Source organism: Halyomorpha halys, unplaced genomic scaffold (assembly GCF_000696795.3).
Source record: "Halyomorpha halys isolate HHAL.00 unplaced genomic scaffold, Hhal_1.1 Scaffold540.1, whole genome shotgun sequence".
Lineage (NCBI taxonomy): Eukaryota > Metazoa > Arthropoda > Insecta > Hemiptera > Pentatomidae > Halyomorpha > Halyomorpha halys.
The window spans coordinates 500,732-517,557 of record NW_027114507.1 but is presented as its reverse complement, the minus strand read 5'-3'; the positions used below and the strand labels follow the sequence as shown (position 1 = coordinate 517,557).

General features: G+C 30.2%; 1 protein-coding gene across 1 annotated transcript in view; it reads right to left on the bottom strand.

The window, feature by feature from the left end:
• Nucleotides 1-2,623: 2,623 nt before the first annotated feature.
• The window catches only part of ex (expanded), an 89,928-nt gene continuing 75,725 nt past the window's right edge, over nucleotides 2,624-16,826 (bottom strand). Inside the window, exons 5-15 of the mRNA XM_014425875.2 lie at nucleotides 11,675-11,754; nucleotides 11,416-11,602; nucleotides 11,052-11,288; nucleotides 10,856-10,921; nucleotides 10,600-10,771; nucleotides 9,078-9,236; nucleotides 8,117-8,245; nucleotides 7,823-7,959; nucleotides 6,821-7,046; nucleotides 5,286-6,487; nucleotides 2,624-4,362 (exon numbers count right to left, since the gene is read on the bottom strand). Coding sequence (XP_014281361.1) covers nucleotides 3,859-4,362; nucleotides 5,286-6,487; nucleotides 6,821-7,046; nucleotides 7,823-7,959; nucleotides 8,117-8,245; nucleotides 9,078-9,236; nucleotides 10,600-10,771; nucleotides 10,856-10,921; nucleotides 11,052-11,288; nucleotides 11,416-11,602; nucleotides 11,675-11,754 — 3,099 coding nt within the window. The 3' untranslated portion in view covers nucleotides 2,624-3,858. The remainder of the gene's footprint in view (nucleotides 4,363-5,285; nucleotides 6,488-6,820; nucleotides 7,047-7,822; nucleotides 7,960-8,116; nucleotides 8,246-9,077; nucleotides 9,237-10,599; nucleotides 10,772-10,855; nucleotides 10,922-11,051; nucleotides 11,289-11,415; nucleotides 11,603-11,674; nucleotides 11,755-16,826) is intronic.

Genomic DNA, 16,826 nt, shown 5'->3' with positions numbered 1-16,826 from the left:
CTTATTTCAAAAGAAACGCCTCCGAACTGCCAGTATTGCAATAACAATTTAACAATAAGCCATGTTTTCCAACGATGCCCATATTTTACACCACACCTCAATAGGTTGGGACTAAGCCAAGATATCTCAAAAACCCTTGGAGACGATGATAAGGCAATGGAATTGGTGTTTCAGTTTTTGAAATCACAAAATTTACTGACAAAAATATAACTAGATCGGAAGGAAAAAAAAAATAATAATAAAATAAAATAAAATAATCAAATTAAAAAATAAATAAAATTTAACGAATATTAGCAAAATTAAATAAAATATAAATGGCGTTGATGACCAACGAAGTTTGGCGCCACTAAACAACCAAAGAAACTATGAAATAATAACACTGCGTGAATAACAAAATAATAGAATTATCCGATCCACTAGCTGTGTGTTTACTTTAGTGGCCGTAGTAATTGAGGTGTCCCCTTAGCAACCTCATAACTGCGGTCGGATTGACTATCATTTCGTGGCGATCCCATGAAATGAAAACTAAACTCTTCCAAACTAATTAGAATAGGTTGATTACCTGTAGATAACCCCCTCCCTGTATGTCACAGTATTCGAACAGTAAATCCATTTCGGATTGATTCTCATTGTTAAATTTAGGCCAGTGGTGTCTCAGAGCGTAAAAAGGACATCAAAAGTCATTGGATGTAAGAGACTAGCTTTAGGTGGACCAAAAAAAAAAAAAAAATCCATTTTAGTCTTTATTCATTCAAATAAAAAAATTATGAATATATTACATAATTATTAAATGAACAAATTTAAATTATTTACAATGAGTTAATTGAGACGATTATTAAACTAGTTGAATCCTGGATTACGTCTTGGCCGCTTATATTATTGACATTCGAATTTTTCATGGTGTGTATCCATGTTCAGTTTTTTTTTCAATTGAACTCGAGATGATCAACAAGGAAATCCAATTACGTTATTTATATAGGAAATTTTCGTCATTCGAGTTAGTGACCATCGCCAGAGATAATGTTATGAGGAATAGATCATGTATCATCTCCCCCTCTCCAATAACTTGAAAAACCAAAAAGTTGGGAATTTGAAATTTTAGAACTTACTTCAAATTTCGAAAATTGTGGTGAAATATTATTCAAAGAAGTTATTACACTCGAAAGTTCTTTTAAACGCTGTTTAGAGAGGTCAGCTTTCCAAAAATGTTAAGGAAAACAGGATTTTTCTGCGACTATTTTCAGAGAATATTCACTAGACTTCTGTTAAGTAAGGAAATCCAGTCCAAGTTTCATTGTATTATTTTTAACATTATTATTAATTATTATTATTGCTAGCTATAATAATGGCACAAGTAGGATAGTTTTATTTCCCGCCGAAACAGACATTATCGAACACAAAATATTAGTTTCGATGTTCAAATTTGCTGTAAAATGATTTTACTAATGGGTAAATACCATTAATCCATTTATATGTTATGGGATAAACAAGTTTGTCTGTAGAGCTTTGATTTTACTTTATAAGCTTTCAAAGTAATTCTCTGATCAGAAATATCATTGGTTAATTTAATCAGGTGTTTGATAGAAAAGTTGATTGCAAATAATTAAATGTTGGATTTTATTGGTAGGTTGAGCTAAAAAAATCAGTTTTATGTCACTAGGAAACTACTTTTTGAATCCTGTGATAAACTGATTTTTCTTTGGGTGGAATAGAACATTAAGTATAGCAAATGTGTTAGAGAGAGGCAAAGTATTATGTTTCAGTCTAACTGAAACTTACAGTAACAATTTTAGTTGTAATAAAAACATAGTGTCTTGCTTTATTGTAAAGCAAAATTGCATCAGTCATGTTCTCTTATGCAGTACTATTCCCCACTATTTATTGCTGCATATATTATATTTATTGCTAGTTAATTTTTAAGTAAAAGTATTTAGGATTTTCCATCATCTATCCTAGGAAGATCCTCAGTGTTATTTTCTGTTTTTCTATAATAAGTTTATTTCCAAACATGTAAACCACCCTTTACAGTGTTCTTTTAATTCTTATTTCCTTAGTACTCCAGAAGCCAGGACACAACAAAAATTGACTTACTGATATGAAATTAAAATTTCTTAGAGTGCTTCAAACTAGTCTTGCAATAATAAGGTTTAGTTGAAATATCTCAAGCCAGTGCTAAGGCCCACTAGTTTTAAAAATGCTTTTCATAAAATATACAACTCATCTATATCAACCTGTTTTATCTTTAGTAAATCTATTAGAAATAATTTTTCTATTAAAATTCTGCAATTTTATTACAAAAATCATTTGACTGGGAGCGAATTCAATGATGAAAATTAAAAAAATTCCATGCTATGACCATTATTCAGTCACTTTCAAAATTAAAATGTAAACGTTATATTATATTCTGGTTCATCTAATTAGCAGTATGTGAACAGATTTACTCCAATGAAAAGTATTTTGTAATAAAGAGTTTTTCTCATGTAGAAAGTCTGACATGAGTTTCTGATCAACTTGTTATTAATTCCTTACTAAATGTGTCAGAAAAGCATGCAAGTTTTATGAAAACTACTAGAACTTGAAATGAAATAAAAGAACTGGGTTGGCTCAGAGAAAAAAAAATAGCAACACTTTTAATATTTATTACTGCTTTTATAATTTTATGTCCAAATATTAACAAATATAAACGGTTATTTGTTTCAAAGGAGTAGGATTTCATTTGATGGTGACTTATACAAATAAATAATGTTTTGAAATGTGGCCAAATTATTTATTAGGCACTTAGGCAGTAAATATAAAGCATTGGGAACAATAATATTCTAATAAGTTTCATACTATATAGTCAAAATTAAATGGCCAACATTTATTTGAGCAGTTACATCTAATTAATTTGAGCAATACTTTGTTCCTTATATATATACAAATTGCACAATCCATATTAAAATAACATCTATAGTCAAATTGAAACTATAACAATTATTACTAATTTGTTTTTATTACTATAACTAATATGAACAAATTCTACAAGAATATAAACACTAAAAATAATATTTTGAATCGATGGGTGTTTAATACAACTATGAAATATACAATACAGTTGAAAAAAAGTAAACAAAAATTTGATATATGATTTCTTGCATCATATTTTTCAGTAAAAAACATCCATCAATTACAAAACAAGTAAAATTCATTTTAAATGGCACCCTGAGATGAACAATGTTTTTCTAACTTCTAAAACATATATTCCTATTTCGCACTCGAATACCATGCGGTATCGATAATCACGTTTAACATTCATTCCAATACTACGTTTAATAACATTTTATTATATCAAACTTTTATTTTCCCAAAACTATTTTTAAAAATCTGGGTCCACTGAATGTATAATCTCTTAATTTCTTGATTACAAGAAACAAGCCGGATTAATTCGATGATATTATACACAATTAAGCTTTTTATTATTCTTTACTTTCTCAACCAACAGAATACATCTTAAAAATAACATCTAATTAAAGTTCTAAGATTACAAAAATATCTTGTAATAGAATTAGACAGACTATAGTTGTCTATTTGGCATATCTTTTAAATAAGTAACATAATAATGATTTGATTGCATGTCTTTTACCCTTATTAGCTCTTCTTAAATTACATCACAATTCATAGAATGTTTCAGATAAATAGCATTTAATACCAAAACTTCATCTTAATTGAACATGTTAAGGCATTGGAATGTTTTATTCACTTAAATATTTTTATTTATTTACTTTTTTTATATAAACAATAACAAAGAAAACAAAAACAGACAGATTTAAAATTTTCTAAAATTCTGATTTTTCTTTTCTTTTTTTACAGGATACACTTTTATTGTCGAATATCCTTTGAAGATGATCCACCAGTGCTCTGACTTCTAGTTACTTTAACTTGATCAACTTTAACTTCTGGATGTTTATGCCGACTGACCGTTTTTCTATTTGCTTTCACTATTTGATTTGTGGACAAACCTGACACAGGATATTTCAATTTCGAATTCTTAGAAGAGGGTGATGTAGGATTTGATATTGATTTTGAAAGAAGTGTTGAAAAAATGGATTTCTTTCCAGTTAAATCAGCTGTTGATGTAGAGGAATCAACATGCCAGGACTGAGGCCTACTTTTTTCTGGGTGTCGTGGCATTACAAAGGCATTTGTTTGCTTCAAAAGACTACGATCGTTGCATAGTGCAGAAATTAAAGGAAGATCAAGATTTTTACTTTTTTCCCTCAATGAGCTGATGTCCAATGGCGTTTCTGGGGGAGGGTCTCTGCGTGGAGGTGACTTCCGAACAGGAGAAGTTAAGCCAGCAGTGCCCTCAAGAGGTGAGGAAGTCTGAAAATAAAATTAATGTAATTTTTAACTTAATTAAGTTACCTACAGTTTCATTTAAGAATGCAAAGTCTAAAGGAAACATGAATTTTCAAATTAATATGTGGCCACATTTGAAGTTCATGTTTTTGTTGAATGATGACAAAAATATATAGGGAGATGGTCAGGGTTGCGGTCAAAGGAGAAATAAAAATAGTTTACAACTATTTATTTTCCAACGTTTCGCCCCACTTTGCAGGGCTTCATCAGGGCTGTCCAAATAAATAAGTTGAACCTCTCAAGGTTCAACTTATTTATTTGGACAGCCCTGATGAAGCCCTGCAAAGTGGGGCGAAACGTTGGAAAATAAATAGTTGTAAACTATTTTTATTTCTCCTTTGACCGCAACCCTGACCATCTCCCTATATATCAATTTTTACGGTCAACTATACATACATATATAGAAGATGACAAAAATAATGTAAACTGTTAGGCTGCTTTATACCATCAATGATATAATAATATTTAAAATTCAAATAATAAGTTATTTATGATATTTCGAACCTTTATTGAAAGGTATATTGAACTATATATATATATTAGTATATGTTTATACATAGATATATATTTGAAATATATCCGATTACTTGCAATGTTATTAATCAAGAAAAAAGGTGTGCTATGAATAAAGAACTGCTGTTATTAGTAATCATGGCAATGAATACCCGAATACTTGCAATACTTCTGCATGGTGCTGTATAGTTAGAAAGCTTTACAATGTTTGCTTGTTCTTGTGTAGTAGAAACTATTTCTGTTGCCTTTAGGACTTAGCTATTTTAATATGATCTTAAAAGACTGTCTGGCATATTAAATATTTATATATATACAAAATTTATAATGAATAAAAAAAAAAAAGGAATGTACATAACTATTAATAACAAACTTACAATAGAATCAGTTGGTATTGGCGGTGGTGGTCTCCTATATTTCACACGTTCCAGTACAGGTCTCTCAAAGTTCAAGATGTTATCATCTGAAAGAGTTCTGTGAAATGAAGTTGGCATGGTCATTGGTGGAATTGGCTGGTGGAGAGGGTCAAAACGTAGGCTATGTGTTGAAGATGAAGAATAGCTCGCTGCTGCAGAGTACAATGGAGAACTAGATAGGAAGGATGGAGCATAGTAGTCGGAGAGATTTTGATTTGATGCAAATTTATTGTGAGCGAGTTGTTTGTTGTAAACAGGTAGGTATCCACTGGCAACAGCTACATTAGGAGTGCTTCTATACATAATATTTTTACCACTTGGGTATGGTGGAGGTGGGGTTTGTCTATACCCAAGAGCTATCTTCGAGTCCAAATATTCCTGTTTAGAAACAGCTGGGTCTTTTATTGGATACATAACATAATCGACATCTGAGTATAACTGCTGCTTGAACTGTTCAATTTGAGATCTGGTTACTTGGCTGGTGTAAACAGTTGCCAAATTAGGTCTTGGTGGCGGGGGTGGAGGCTGCCTATTAACTAGATGAGGTGGTGACGGGTGGTATTGTTGAAGGTAAGACTGCCTCACGTCCAAGTAATTGTTGCTTCCTACAATTGGGATCATGTTCGAATTCAACTTCATCCTTGAAGATGGGTCATATCGTGCATTTGAGAAATTGGGATTAGAATTCATATATCCTGAATGAGCTGCAAGTACGTTAATTTGTTTTGAAGTGATGTAACGAGTATTTGATTCTTCGGTAGTAGGTGATGGGAGAGAGTTGAGAGGATGAACAATATCTGAAATATATTGATAATGTGGTGGCACCATTACTGGAGGGAGCATATTTTGTGAATAATAAATATTTGGTGAATGTTGCTTTGGCTGCTCCAGAACTACATAATTTTTTTCATTCAGATTTTGCCTTGGTGGAGGTAATGGAGGAGGAGGAAGTGTAACATAGTCTGAACAAGAGTCCAGCGTAGAACTAACAGTTGCTCTCGAAGGATAGACTCCTCTTCTTGGTTTTGGACTTCGATGCACAATTAAATTTGATAGTTCTTCAGCAGTCAGAAGATTTCCTCTTCCTGCATCAGATGGATCTGAGCCGTCTCCATGAAAGCTTCCATTATTACTAACCAATGAACCAGACCGTGACCTCTGCCCTGTAACGATAGGAAAATTTATTAGATTTAAAACAAGAATTATAAAAGATAAAATGTTTAAAACAAATAAATCAAGAATATTCTTCAATTTTTGTGTAATTAATATCATTTCAACCATTATTATTACTATTATTCTCTGTCTTTGAGTTATAGGAATAGTAATTATGTTTTGAATGCATTAAACATAGTTCATCTAAAAAATTTCCAACAGAGGCTTCTAAATACTTTTTTTATAATTGTATGTTTAAATGAATACCAAATATCATGGATCAATGAACAAAGATTAAATTCTATTTTACTATAAATTTATTAATGCAATTAAAATTTTTTTACCATGAGATTCAAGACCAATGCCGCTACTGCTTGCAACCGTCTCTAAAACAGTATGGTTGTCAGATGCTTCATCAAGAGTGAATACTCCTGAGCTGGTGGTGCAATGATTTGATTGTACTGAGTAGTCGAGCTCTGCACTCCCAGATAATCCAGAATGCTGAGCAGTATGACTATAACCTAGTTCTAAGCTTGATGTTACACTTTCACATCGTATAACCATAGTATTCTGAAATGAGAAATTCAAAATTAATAATTTTAAATTGAACATCCATAAATTAAAAATTATTATAATCATTATAATATAGTGAGTGATATGAATATGAATTATCACAAATATTTTACTGTGTTGCTTTATATGAAATAAAAAAAATAAATTTAAAAAAAACAGTTATAATCCAAAAGGAATTGGTAATCATAATATTGTTCATCTTTCCTGCAAATATATCTTCTGAGTAAAGGATTTATTACATTCCAAAACAACAACTTATTGAAATGCCAATAAAACCACATTGGTTTTATGAATTAATTTAGGACAATTTCAGAAAGGACATAAGAGGTTTGATAATATATCTGGAAAAAGAAATGAAGAGAAAGAGAGTTAAAAACAGTTTTTTTAAGGAATACAAATGGTGGCAAATCACTGGGATCAGAGTGATTGTAAAATGTGAACTGAGAATGAACTAATTTTATTTTCTTGTATGGATAAATATAAGAAGTTTTTGGTTTTTTTTTTCGGCCAAGACTCCCATTGGAGTCCTGCACTGCCTAACCATGGTTGGGGGTCAAAGTTCTTCATTTCGTGGGACCGCCACTCAATAAAAAAAGTCAACGTCCCAGGCTGGATTCGAACCGGCACCGCCAATAGACATAAAATTGGTAAGACTGTGTCTTAACCACTGAGCTATGGGCGGCCCAAATATAAGAAGTTATTAACATATCTATTTTGGTACAGACATTTTTCACTACTTATTCCTACTATAAATATTTTTATGCAACACTTACATTACTTATTGTTTCTGGAGAGTGTTGCTGTTGTTGGACAACAATAGTTGAAGCGGAACTTGAGCACTGAGAGCCATCTGTAGTTGCTGGTGTCATTGCAACAGGACTTATTTTATGACCATCAACGCAGTCTGCTCCTGAAAAATAAATACATTTGAAATATATTCATATATTTTTAGATGTCATAACTTAGAAGCTAATTCAAGTATACAAATAAACATAAATTATTGAATATTTTAGAAATCATACAAAACAAAAAATCCTATTAGAATAATATGATTCTGTTGTATTTACCTTGTTTTAGATCATAGTTAGGCTGAGGACTAGGTGTTGTTTGAGCACTTTCACAAAGATGCGCCAATGCTAAGGACTCTACTGATGGAGCAGGTGGTGAATTGATCATGATCTCCAATTCCAAATCATCTGCAAAGCAATCACAGCTTGAGGTAAGACTTAAATTATCATTAACTCTTGTGTAGAAACACAAATAATTAGTTCTGTTTGCATGAACAATTATACGTGATAACTTCAACGTGACATATATTTTTCTATAAGTTACAGTAAAAATATTTCTTATATGTTTAATTCTATGCTAACTGTATTGTTATTGATGATAAATAATAATAATTACTGAGTATGATTGAGTGATGTTAAAAACTGAAAATGCTACGTTAAAGAGTCGTTAGCATATTATTTAAGTATCAGAATTGTTTTTAATTTTTATAATGATCATACTTCATAAAATTCTAAAGGCCTTCGTGTGATTTAGGCTTTAAAAAATATTGGCTTTTTTTTTTTTCATTTTTAAAATTATTTTTAGTCCATTTAAATTTAAATATAACTACGATACTAGGTGTTCACTGAATGTAATAAAACTGTGGCTACATCATTTTTGCTCATTTAATAGATGTGCATAGGTATTTTTGTACTAAATTAAATAAACTTGACTGTATCAAACTATAATACTGAACTACTTTTGTCAATTTAACGATATCTTAATATATGTTCGTAATGGTCCATTGCTATACTTAGTTATCAATTCTATAGCAAGACTATTTTCTTACTTTTCAAAACAGATTCTTTTCAGGCAACAGCAAAAATTATCTAAGAAACTGGTTTGATTTATTTGTTTCAATTAGATGAAGATACACAATAATAAAGTTGGCACAAGATTAGTAATAATTTAATTAATAATTAATTTTAGCGAAGAATTACAAATAATTGAATCAATTTAAAAGCTTTTCTAGTATTTTACCTTCACTCTCATCCAGACTATGTACTCTGTCAGAGACGATTCCAGACGTTGTTGTTGAAGATGTAGATGAAATAACAGATATTCTTTGCTCCCCAGTTCCACCATACCTTGTGGTATATTTTCCAATTTCTACTGGCCACTCACGGTATTGCTTTCTCTCTGTTCAAAAATGAATAAATTATGAAATATAAATATTGATCATTTTAGCAATTTTGATACTTGATTATAATTACATGAGGAAATACTCAGGCAAGAGAGATTTTAACATAATAACGTCAGATGATTCTTGAGTTAAAAATAAGTCTGGCCTGCCGTGATTTAATATTTTCAGATTTTGTAAAATAATTATAATATTTATTATACTGAAAATCTTCTCTGTGGTTTAGGATAAAATTTATAGAAAAATAGTTAGTAATTTCATTGTTAAGTACAATTATTCCTATCTATGTTAATCATAATTATCTCTTAAATTTTTTTTTAGAAAAATAATCAAAATTTAAGAACATATATGAATAGCTATTTTCAATATTTTTCTTTCAACAGTAGTTAATTAAAATGAAAAGAAAAAAATAACTTATCCGTACCGACTATTCCGAATTTTAATATTATCAGTAGATTAGTTATTATTTGTTTATACAATACATCATTTCAATGGCATTAAATGCTTTGATAATACAATTTGTTTTTTTTATTCAAAATTATGTTCTTAAGATAAATGAAAAACAGTTTATTATTCTGGGACTAGGTCCGTTTAGAATAATTGCAAAGATAATTTTAATTGTATAATAACAATTATTGGCCAAAAAACAATGTGGCCACACTTAATTATAACTTATATACAGAGAAGAAAAAAATTAATTAATTAAAAACTAACTGACTAAATAAAAAACAAAAACGAAAAGGTAATTAAAAAATATCTGTACTATTATTATAGTGGATTAGATTGGTGAAGTAAAAGGTAGTGAAATAGAAGTGATTTAAATGAGGGAAGGGTTAGTACATGACATATATGTTGGGGGAATGGAGTTTCAGAGATATGCAGCTAGATTAAAAAATGATTTATCAAACATAGCAGTTCGGTGAGGTGGAGGGTAGATGTCAGATAAATGGGACCTCATAGTACGGGATTGGACAGATAATTTGAATTGCATGTTTTCTAGGATATAGGAGGGGCGTTGAGCATTACTTGGAATAGAAAGGAAGCTAGGAAATACTGGCACCAAAAGGATGGATAGAGCCACTTCAGCTCGGCGTAATACTGGGTTATGTGCTTATCTCTGGTGATCCAAAAAATATATCGTACTTAGATATACTAAGATATATCTAAAAAAATTAAAATACCTCCCATGAAACCTTTTTTAAGTATACAAATTAAAGTTTTTATGACAACTATTTATTACACCAATGCCAATTATACATCATTATATGACTTTAAATAATTAAGACAAATTACAGTTGATGTACTTAAAATTAATATTTATTTTTTAAAAAAATTATTTTCTAATTGATAAAAATGTATTACCACTTTCTTCTCGTCCCCTGATTTGTGCAAGTTTTGGTTGCATTGCCATGCTGTATTGGTGAGTTACTTTGCACAGTGCTAATAAATGTTTACTTTTTTCATCACTGCTTGTATAGTAACAAAATTTTTCTCCAAATGCAGAATTGACTCCACGGATTTCAAATTTTTTCCTCTAATAAATAGAAAACAAGTGTTATCAAAAAATGAATTACAAAGTAGAATAAGGTCAATAATTTTATAAGTATTTTATACTTACATCAAAACAAAGTTTGCCTATATCATTCCAAAGAAACTTTCCATTAATTGGTTTTTGTGAACTTTCCTAGAACAAATAAATTGAATTTGAATAGTTAAGGTCTGAACATGTTTATTTATTAAAAATAATGAAATATTTAATAAAATACTATCTTATTTTTATATCTAAAATTCTGAAGATTAAAAATATTTCTTACCTGATATATTTCAACACCCCGAGTACAAATAGCGAGAAGTACAGAACCAGGTTGTGGTTCTTGTTTTGATGTTCTTAGCCTGTAAACATGAGAATTGTGAGGTATAGGAGATGTTTCGAGGGAACTAGCTTCTCTGATGTATTGTTGCCGGGCTAGAGATTTGCTCAACCCGCTGTTTGCTCTATGAAGTGAAGCCAAAGTTTGTGTAAGCCGGCTCTCACCGCATGATTCAACCAACTAAAACAGAAAAACATTATTAGTAACCAATAATATAAGTACATTATTTTATTTATTTTTTTAATTGAAAATAATAATAACATTGAAGTTCAGCAGTTTTATTCATTAAATAGCTTGTTGAACTAACCTGTTGAGGAAGATAGTTATGGGGTTTTGAATAGCATTGGTTGTCATGGGTTTCCCCGAGTTCGGCTTGGAGAGCAAGCCCTGCCAAAATAAACAGGGCCTGCTGAGAAGAGGAAGGATGTAGCATGCCTCTTTCCAATACGTTATTTTGAAGTTGACAGTAATAGTGTTCCAGTGAGACTTCATCTCTAAAAAGAAAAAGAAAGTTTTTAGAGGGTTAAATTTCACATTAAAAATTACTTTTTTTTTATTCAACTTACTGGAGTAGAAGGGGGCTTTCAACATAAAACTGTACTTGGAAGTACAATTCCAACAGTGGTTTTCCATTGCTGTCCAATCCCTACAACAAAAATATAAGAATAATTTAGATGACGATAAGTTACGAAAACTAACATTGAACACACACATGCAATACGGACCCAATGAAGATTTTATAGTTGCATTAGATAAGCTGTATCGATGATATTTTTATTTTGTAACAAAAACCCAAGGCTCTGTATAATAGTCACTGCTTTGGTTTAATAGTTGCATATCGGACAAATAAAAATGTTTTTGATTTTATTTTGAGATAGATATATTGTAAAGATAGCACTGTAGGTTGAGGTTATTTTCTTTACTGAAGCTGTTCTTCAGACTACCCCAAAGCTATTAGAGTAGTTAAATATTTACACCAGTCTACTTTACTGTAGAATATGTCCAATACAAAATAAAAAATTGTCGAGAAAGCTTATATAACAAATTAAAAAAAACAACAAAAAAAACTATATACTAAATAATAAATAAACTTATATTCAGATATAAGAAGTATATATATAAGTTGGTTCCTTACTGAAATGTGGGTTCAATTATACAGTTTTAATAAATTAAGAAATTCAAATACAATAAAAGTTGTAATCTCTGTTGATTCAAACATTATTATTCGGTAAGTTTTAATATTTTAATGATTATTAAATTAGCTTTGTTATCTTTTTCACAACAGTAAAGTCAAGACACCCTTAAACCATTTCTAAGATGCTAATTGGTTAGAGAGAATTTGACAGGAATCAAAAGTAATTCTAGTTCAACCAGGAGCAGTAAAAGTTGAGTCTGATATGTAGTGATTGATTAGGATGTCCATGTATTCAATTATCTCCATGGATACAATAGATTGTCAAAATAGAATGAATATCTATTCATCATTGTTTGATTCATTGCATTGTCCTTAATTCTCATTAGATCATTTCAAAATAACTGTAAATAACAATTGCAACTACTAAACAATGTCATACATTCTTGAAATGATCATTAAATATTTTATTTAATCGCTTTCTTAATCGATCGTAAAATATAAATGTGTATTACAGCAGTAGTTCAAGTCTGATTTTTTAAGCCAATGGCAGCCATATATTGAGGCACCGTAAGCTTCTTAGTCAAAATTTAAAAATGTGGTCATGATTTATATACTAATATAGAGTTAGTTTGGATTGTTAAAGAAGAATCGATGAGTTGAGAAACCAGATAGTCTCTTGTAGAGTAATATTTGATGGGTTTCCATTATGTGGTATAGACATGGGTTTTGAGAGCATAAGGTCATATATCCCATATTTTAATTATAAATTTTATAATGACTTTTATTATCTTAATTGGTTGCGTAATAGCTCCAGAGATAGTCAGTAGATTATTATTAGTTGTCCTATGCTGTATTGAACGTTTGTGATTTCTTTTATTGTTTTCCGAGAGTTCAAAATACACAAAAAAATAGTTTAAAACTCCTAGTAGCTAAGCAGAGGAATGCTAATCATTGGTTGTACATAGTTCTTTAACAGTTATGCATTCCAAATGTTTTTGTTATTCATCTTCTTTTGATCCTAAGGAACTTAGTTCTATCTGTGCAGAAAGAACTTGAAAGTATACTGGCATTTTTGAAGTTTTGGATAATTTAATCTATCATGACATCCCATACATTGCTTCATCCTTGTTTTGGGGTATTATTTTCATCTGGTTCCATGTAAGGAACCCTGTGATTCCTTTGCCAGATTACATACCAAGCGTGCCCGAATTGAGTATCATATACTTAGGTAAATGATATGGAAGACTGAAACTCGACAAGATGTGTCATCATAAGGGAAGAACGGTGAGGACGAAGCCCGTTGTTTGGTTGTGGCCGGTGTGGTTGTGGTTGGAGGGGGGTGTGACCTTGGCTGGTTGGAATTCCTCAGGAAGGTCACGTGCTCTGTGCCCTTATTATGACGTCAGCTAGCTCCCCGTACCTCTGCTCTGGTTACCATCAATACCATGCCATTGTCTGCGCCTAAGGCCTCGGGTTTTTGTTTACACCTTGCTTACCTCTCCACAGTTATCCACACGCTTGTCCAACATACCTCTCCTCAGCATCCACATTCCATCGAACGACTGGAAAGGGCTGCTGCATTTCGTTGGTGAGACTAGTTAAAAGAAACAGTCAAGTATTGAGTTCAAACTAACCTCATCTATGGATAGATTGGTGAATAATAAATCCATAAATAAAGAAAGAATATGCGCAATTGCAACTCCCAACTTGAGAAAGGTAGATAATTACAGGAAAATCGGAAATGCGTCAATCAAGATCCAAAAATATTTTGGAGAACTAAAAAATAGTTCAACTTCCATATTTATATATGGGTACTCATTTCTTCAGCAGGGTCGGAGTCAAGTGACAAATGCCAAGTGTCCTGGCCCAAAGGGTGACCTCGAATTGAAGACGGGAATTTTTTTTTCATAGATAGGTAAATTCCCAAATTAAAAAAACCTGTCATCTATTTTCTAATTTAAAATTATTTGATTAGGACAACAATATGTAGTCTCCCTTTCTGTTTTACTCGTCTAAATTTATATCGTATTTGAGTAAATGTTTGGTTTTCACTAGGGAGGCGTAGTATTATATATATAATATCCATGCATATCAAATGTAGAAATAACTGACATTGTATTAATAAGAATCTGATACAGCCATGAATTCAAATTTTAAATAAGAATCTCTTCCATCAAGAGAAAAATCTCTATCACCAATATAAATTCGGTCGAGTAAGAACGAAAGTAATTTATTCGAATTGTTGTTCTTTTTCATATCTTCTTACCGAGGACAGCCGTATTATTTTTTTATTTGAATCCAGGAAATTACATCAATGTTTTACGGCATTGTGAATAGAAAATACTTTCTATGGATTGGTATAATGGTATGAAAATAGGTGCTATCGATTCTTTAATTACAGCTACTCATGTTTTTTAATCAATTAATATAAATATTTTAATTAAATTAACAAAAAATTGGATTATTCAATGTTAAAAAATGGTTATCATAATAGTTAAAAAGAAGAAAATGACTACACAAATATCAAAAATCTACATTTTATGTATATATTGTAAATAAATTGTATCGTTATTGAAATGACGAACCGATGCAATTCAAAGTTAGATAATGTAGAGGGCAATTAAATAACACACGTGTGACCAGAAGGTTCAACTCAAGATTAAAAAAAAAAATACTGATAACAATTGTATGGAAGTTGACACTTGCATATAAGGTGTAGATATTGAAATATTTTCCATGCAAGACCGAACACTTGGGTATGTATTCATAAATTTAATGTTAAACTGATAAAATCATTTTCAACACACAAAAAAAATATCGGTAACTATAAAAAATTTAACTTTCACACTTTTATCTTATAGGTCTTTTTTCTCTGTGAGTCATGAAAACTAACTCACCTTGAAATGAATCATACTCAAAGTATGTTTAATAAGACTATTTCTTATTTCATGTTTTATTTGCTTTTATATATATTTTTACCGTATTTATCTATATTATGTTTTACTGTATATGAAAATTGCGTTTGATAATGGCACCAAATCGAAAAATTAATCCACGTTTAACTTTAAATTAATGGCATTATCCTACTGGAAAGATGATTAAAAGTATTTAGTTTTTAATTTAAAGAAAAATATTGTTACTTTCTTTGTATTTATTTTTGAAACTTTTTACCATAGTTAGCAAACAGATAGATAAAATAGATCTAATAAATAAAAAATGCATAATCCAAATTTTTCACATCTAACACATTGTATGTGGTTTGGTATGGAGTATGTAAGCTTTTTAATAAAATTTATTATTTATATTATTTTTTTGATGAATTTAAAACCTATAAATGCAGGTTTTCCGATAATATGATAAGTGATATAAATATTTCAGTAAGGCTATTTAAAAAAATTCGGCAATTCTTATTAAATGTTTTATACAGTTCATGTGCCATATTATAGTTCAGATTACGGTGTTACACAAATTAACATAATAAATACTTTTGTCCTGTATTAAATTTTTTTTCTGTTGTATTCTATTCTATCATAAAATTAGTTTTAAGGGCATAAATTTCCCACTCCGAAGATTTCTAAATCCCAATTTATTTTATCATAAATTCTTATTAGAACATAAGATATGAAATTCTTTTATTGAAAAAAAAAATTACTCTCAATTCTTCCAGTATCTAAGAAAATGTTGGAATTTCACAGAAGTTAACGGTTATTTCATTCGAAAGGTAGAAGTTTCTCCGGCCTATCCTGATAAGGAGGGAATTATTCCCTCCTAGAGGGAATATTTCCCACCAGGGACTCTGGTTTCACGCTTTGGAATTCCTTCACAACCCGACCCCACTGCATTTCTCTTCTGCCCTCACTACTCCCTACTCTATCATACCTAGCGTGTATCTATTTAATCATCTCACAGCAGGCTATGCCAAATTTAAAATTGGATGGAAACAAACATCTATTGTAACTGTAACGCCGGTATAAATGATATATTAACATAATAAATAAACGTTAGAGGACAAACATAAACGAAGGAACTTGATGAAGCATGTTTTTATTTAATTACAAGAAGTCAATTATACTTACGAGTTTTTAAAATTTCTTTTTCTTGATTAACATAATCGATCATTATTACATGTTGAAGTTCATTAAAAAAAAAAGTAATAATAATAATAACTTTAGAAGGTATTAAACTTGAAAACTTGATTCATAATTCAAATCAAATGTATTTTAAATGATAATAGAAATTTCAAACTTTAAGAATTTTCTTAACTCAGGGTTCATCTAATCACTCTGCAGTGCAACTGAAACTTGTTTTCAAAGAAATTATCATCAATTTTTGTCAAATCACTAAGTTTTTATTTTATTATTTTCATGAAAAATACCGTACAAAAGGACGGAAATTTCTGAGTGCCCATAAAAATTATTTTATTCATAATAAAGAATTAGACAACAGTGCATTAACTAGTATTTTAAAAATAGTAATTATATGCTGAAAGATAAAATGATTAGATTCAATCACCATTTAAGTGCTTTCTATCAGCTAACATTAAATTATTGAAACTAATACAGATAATAATTATGAACTAAATT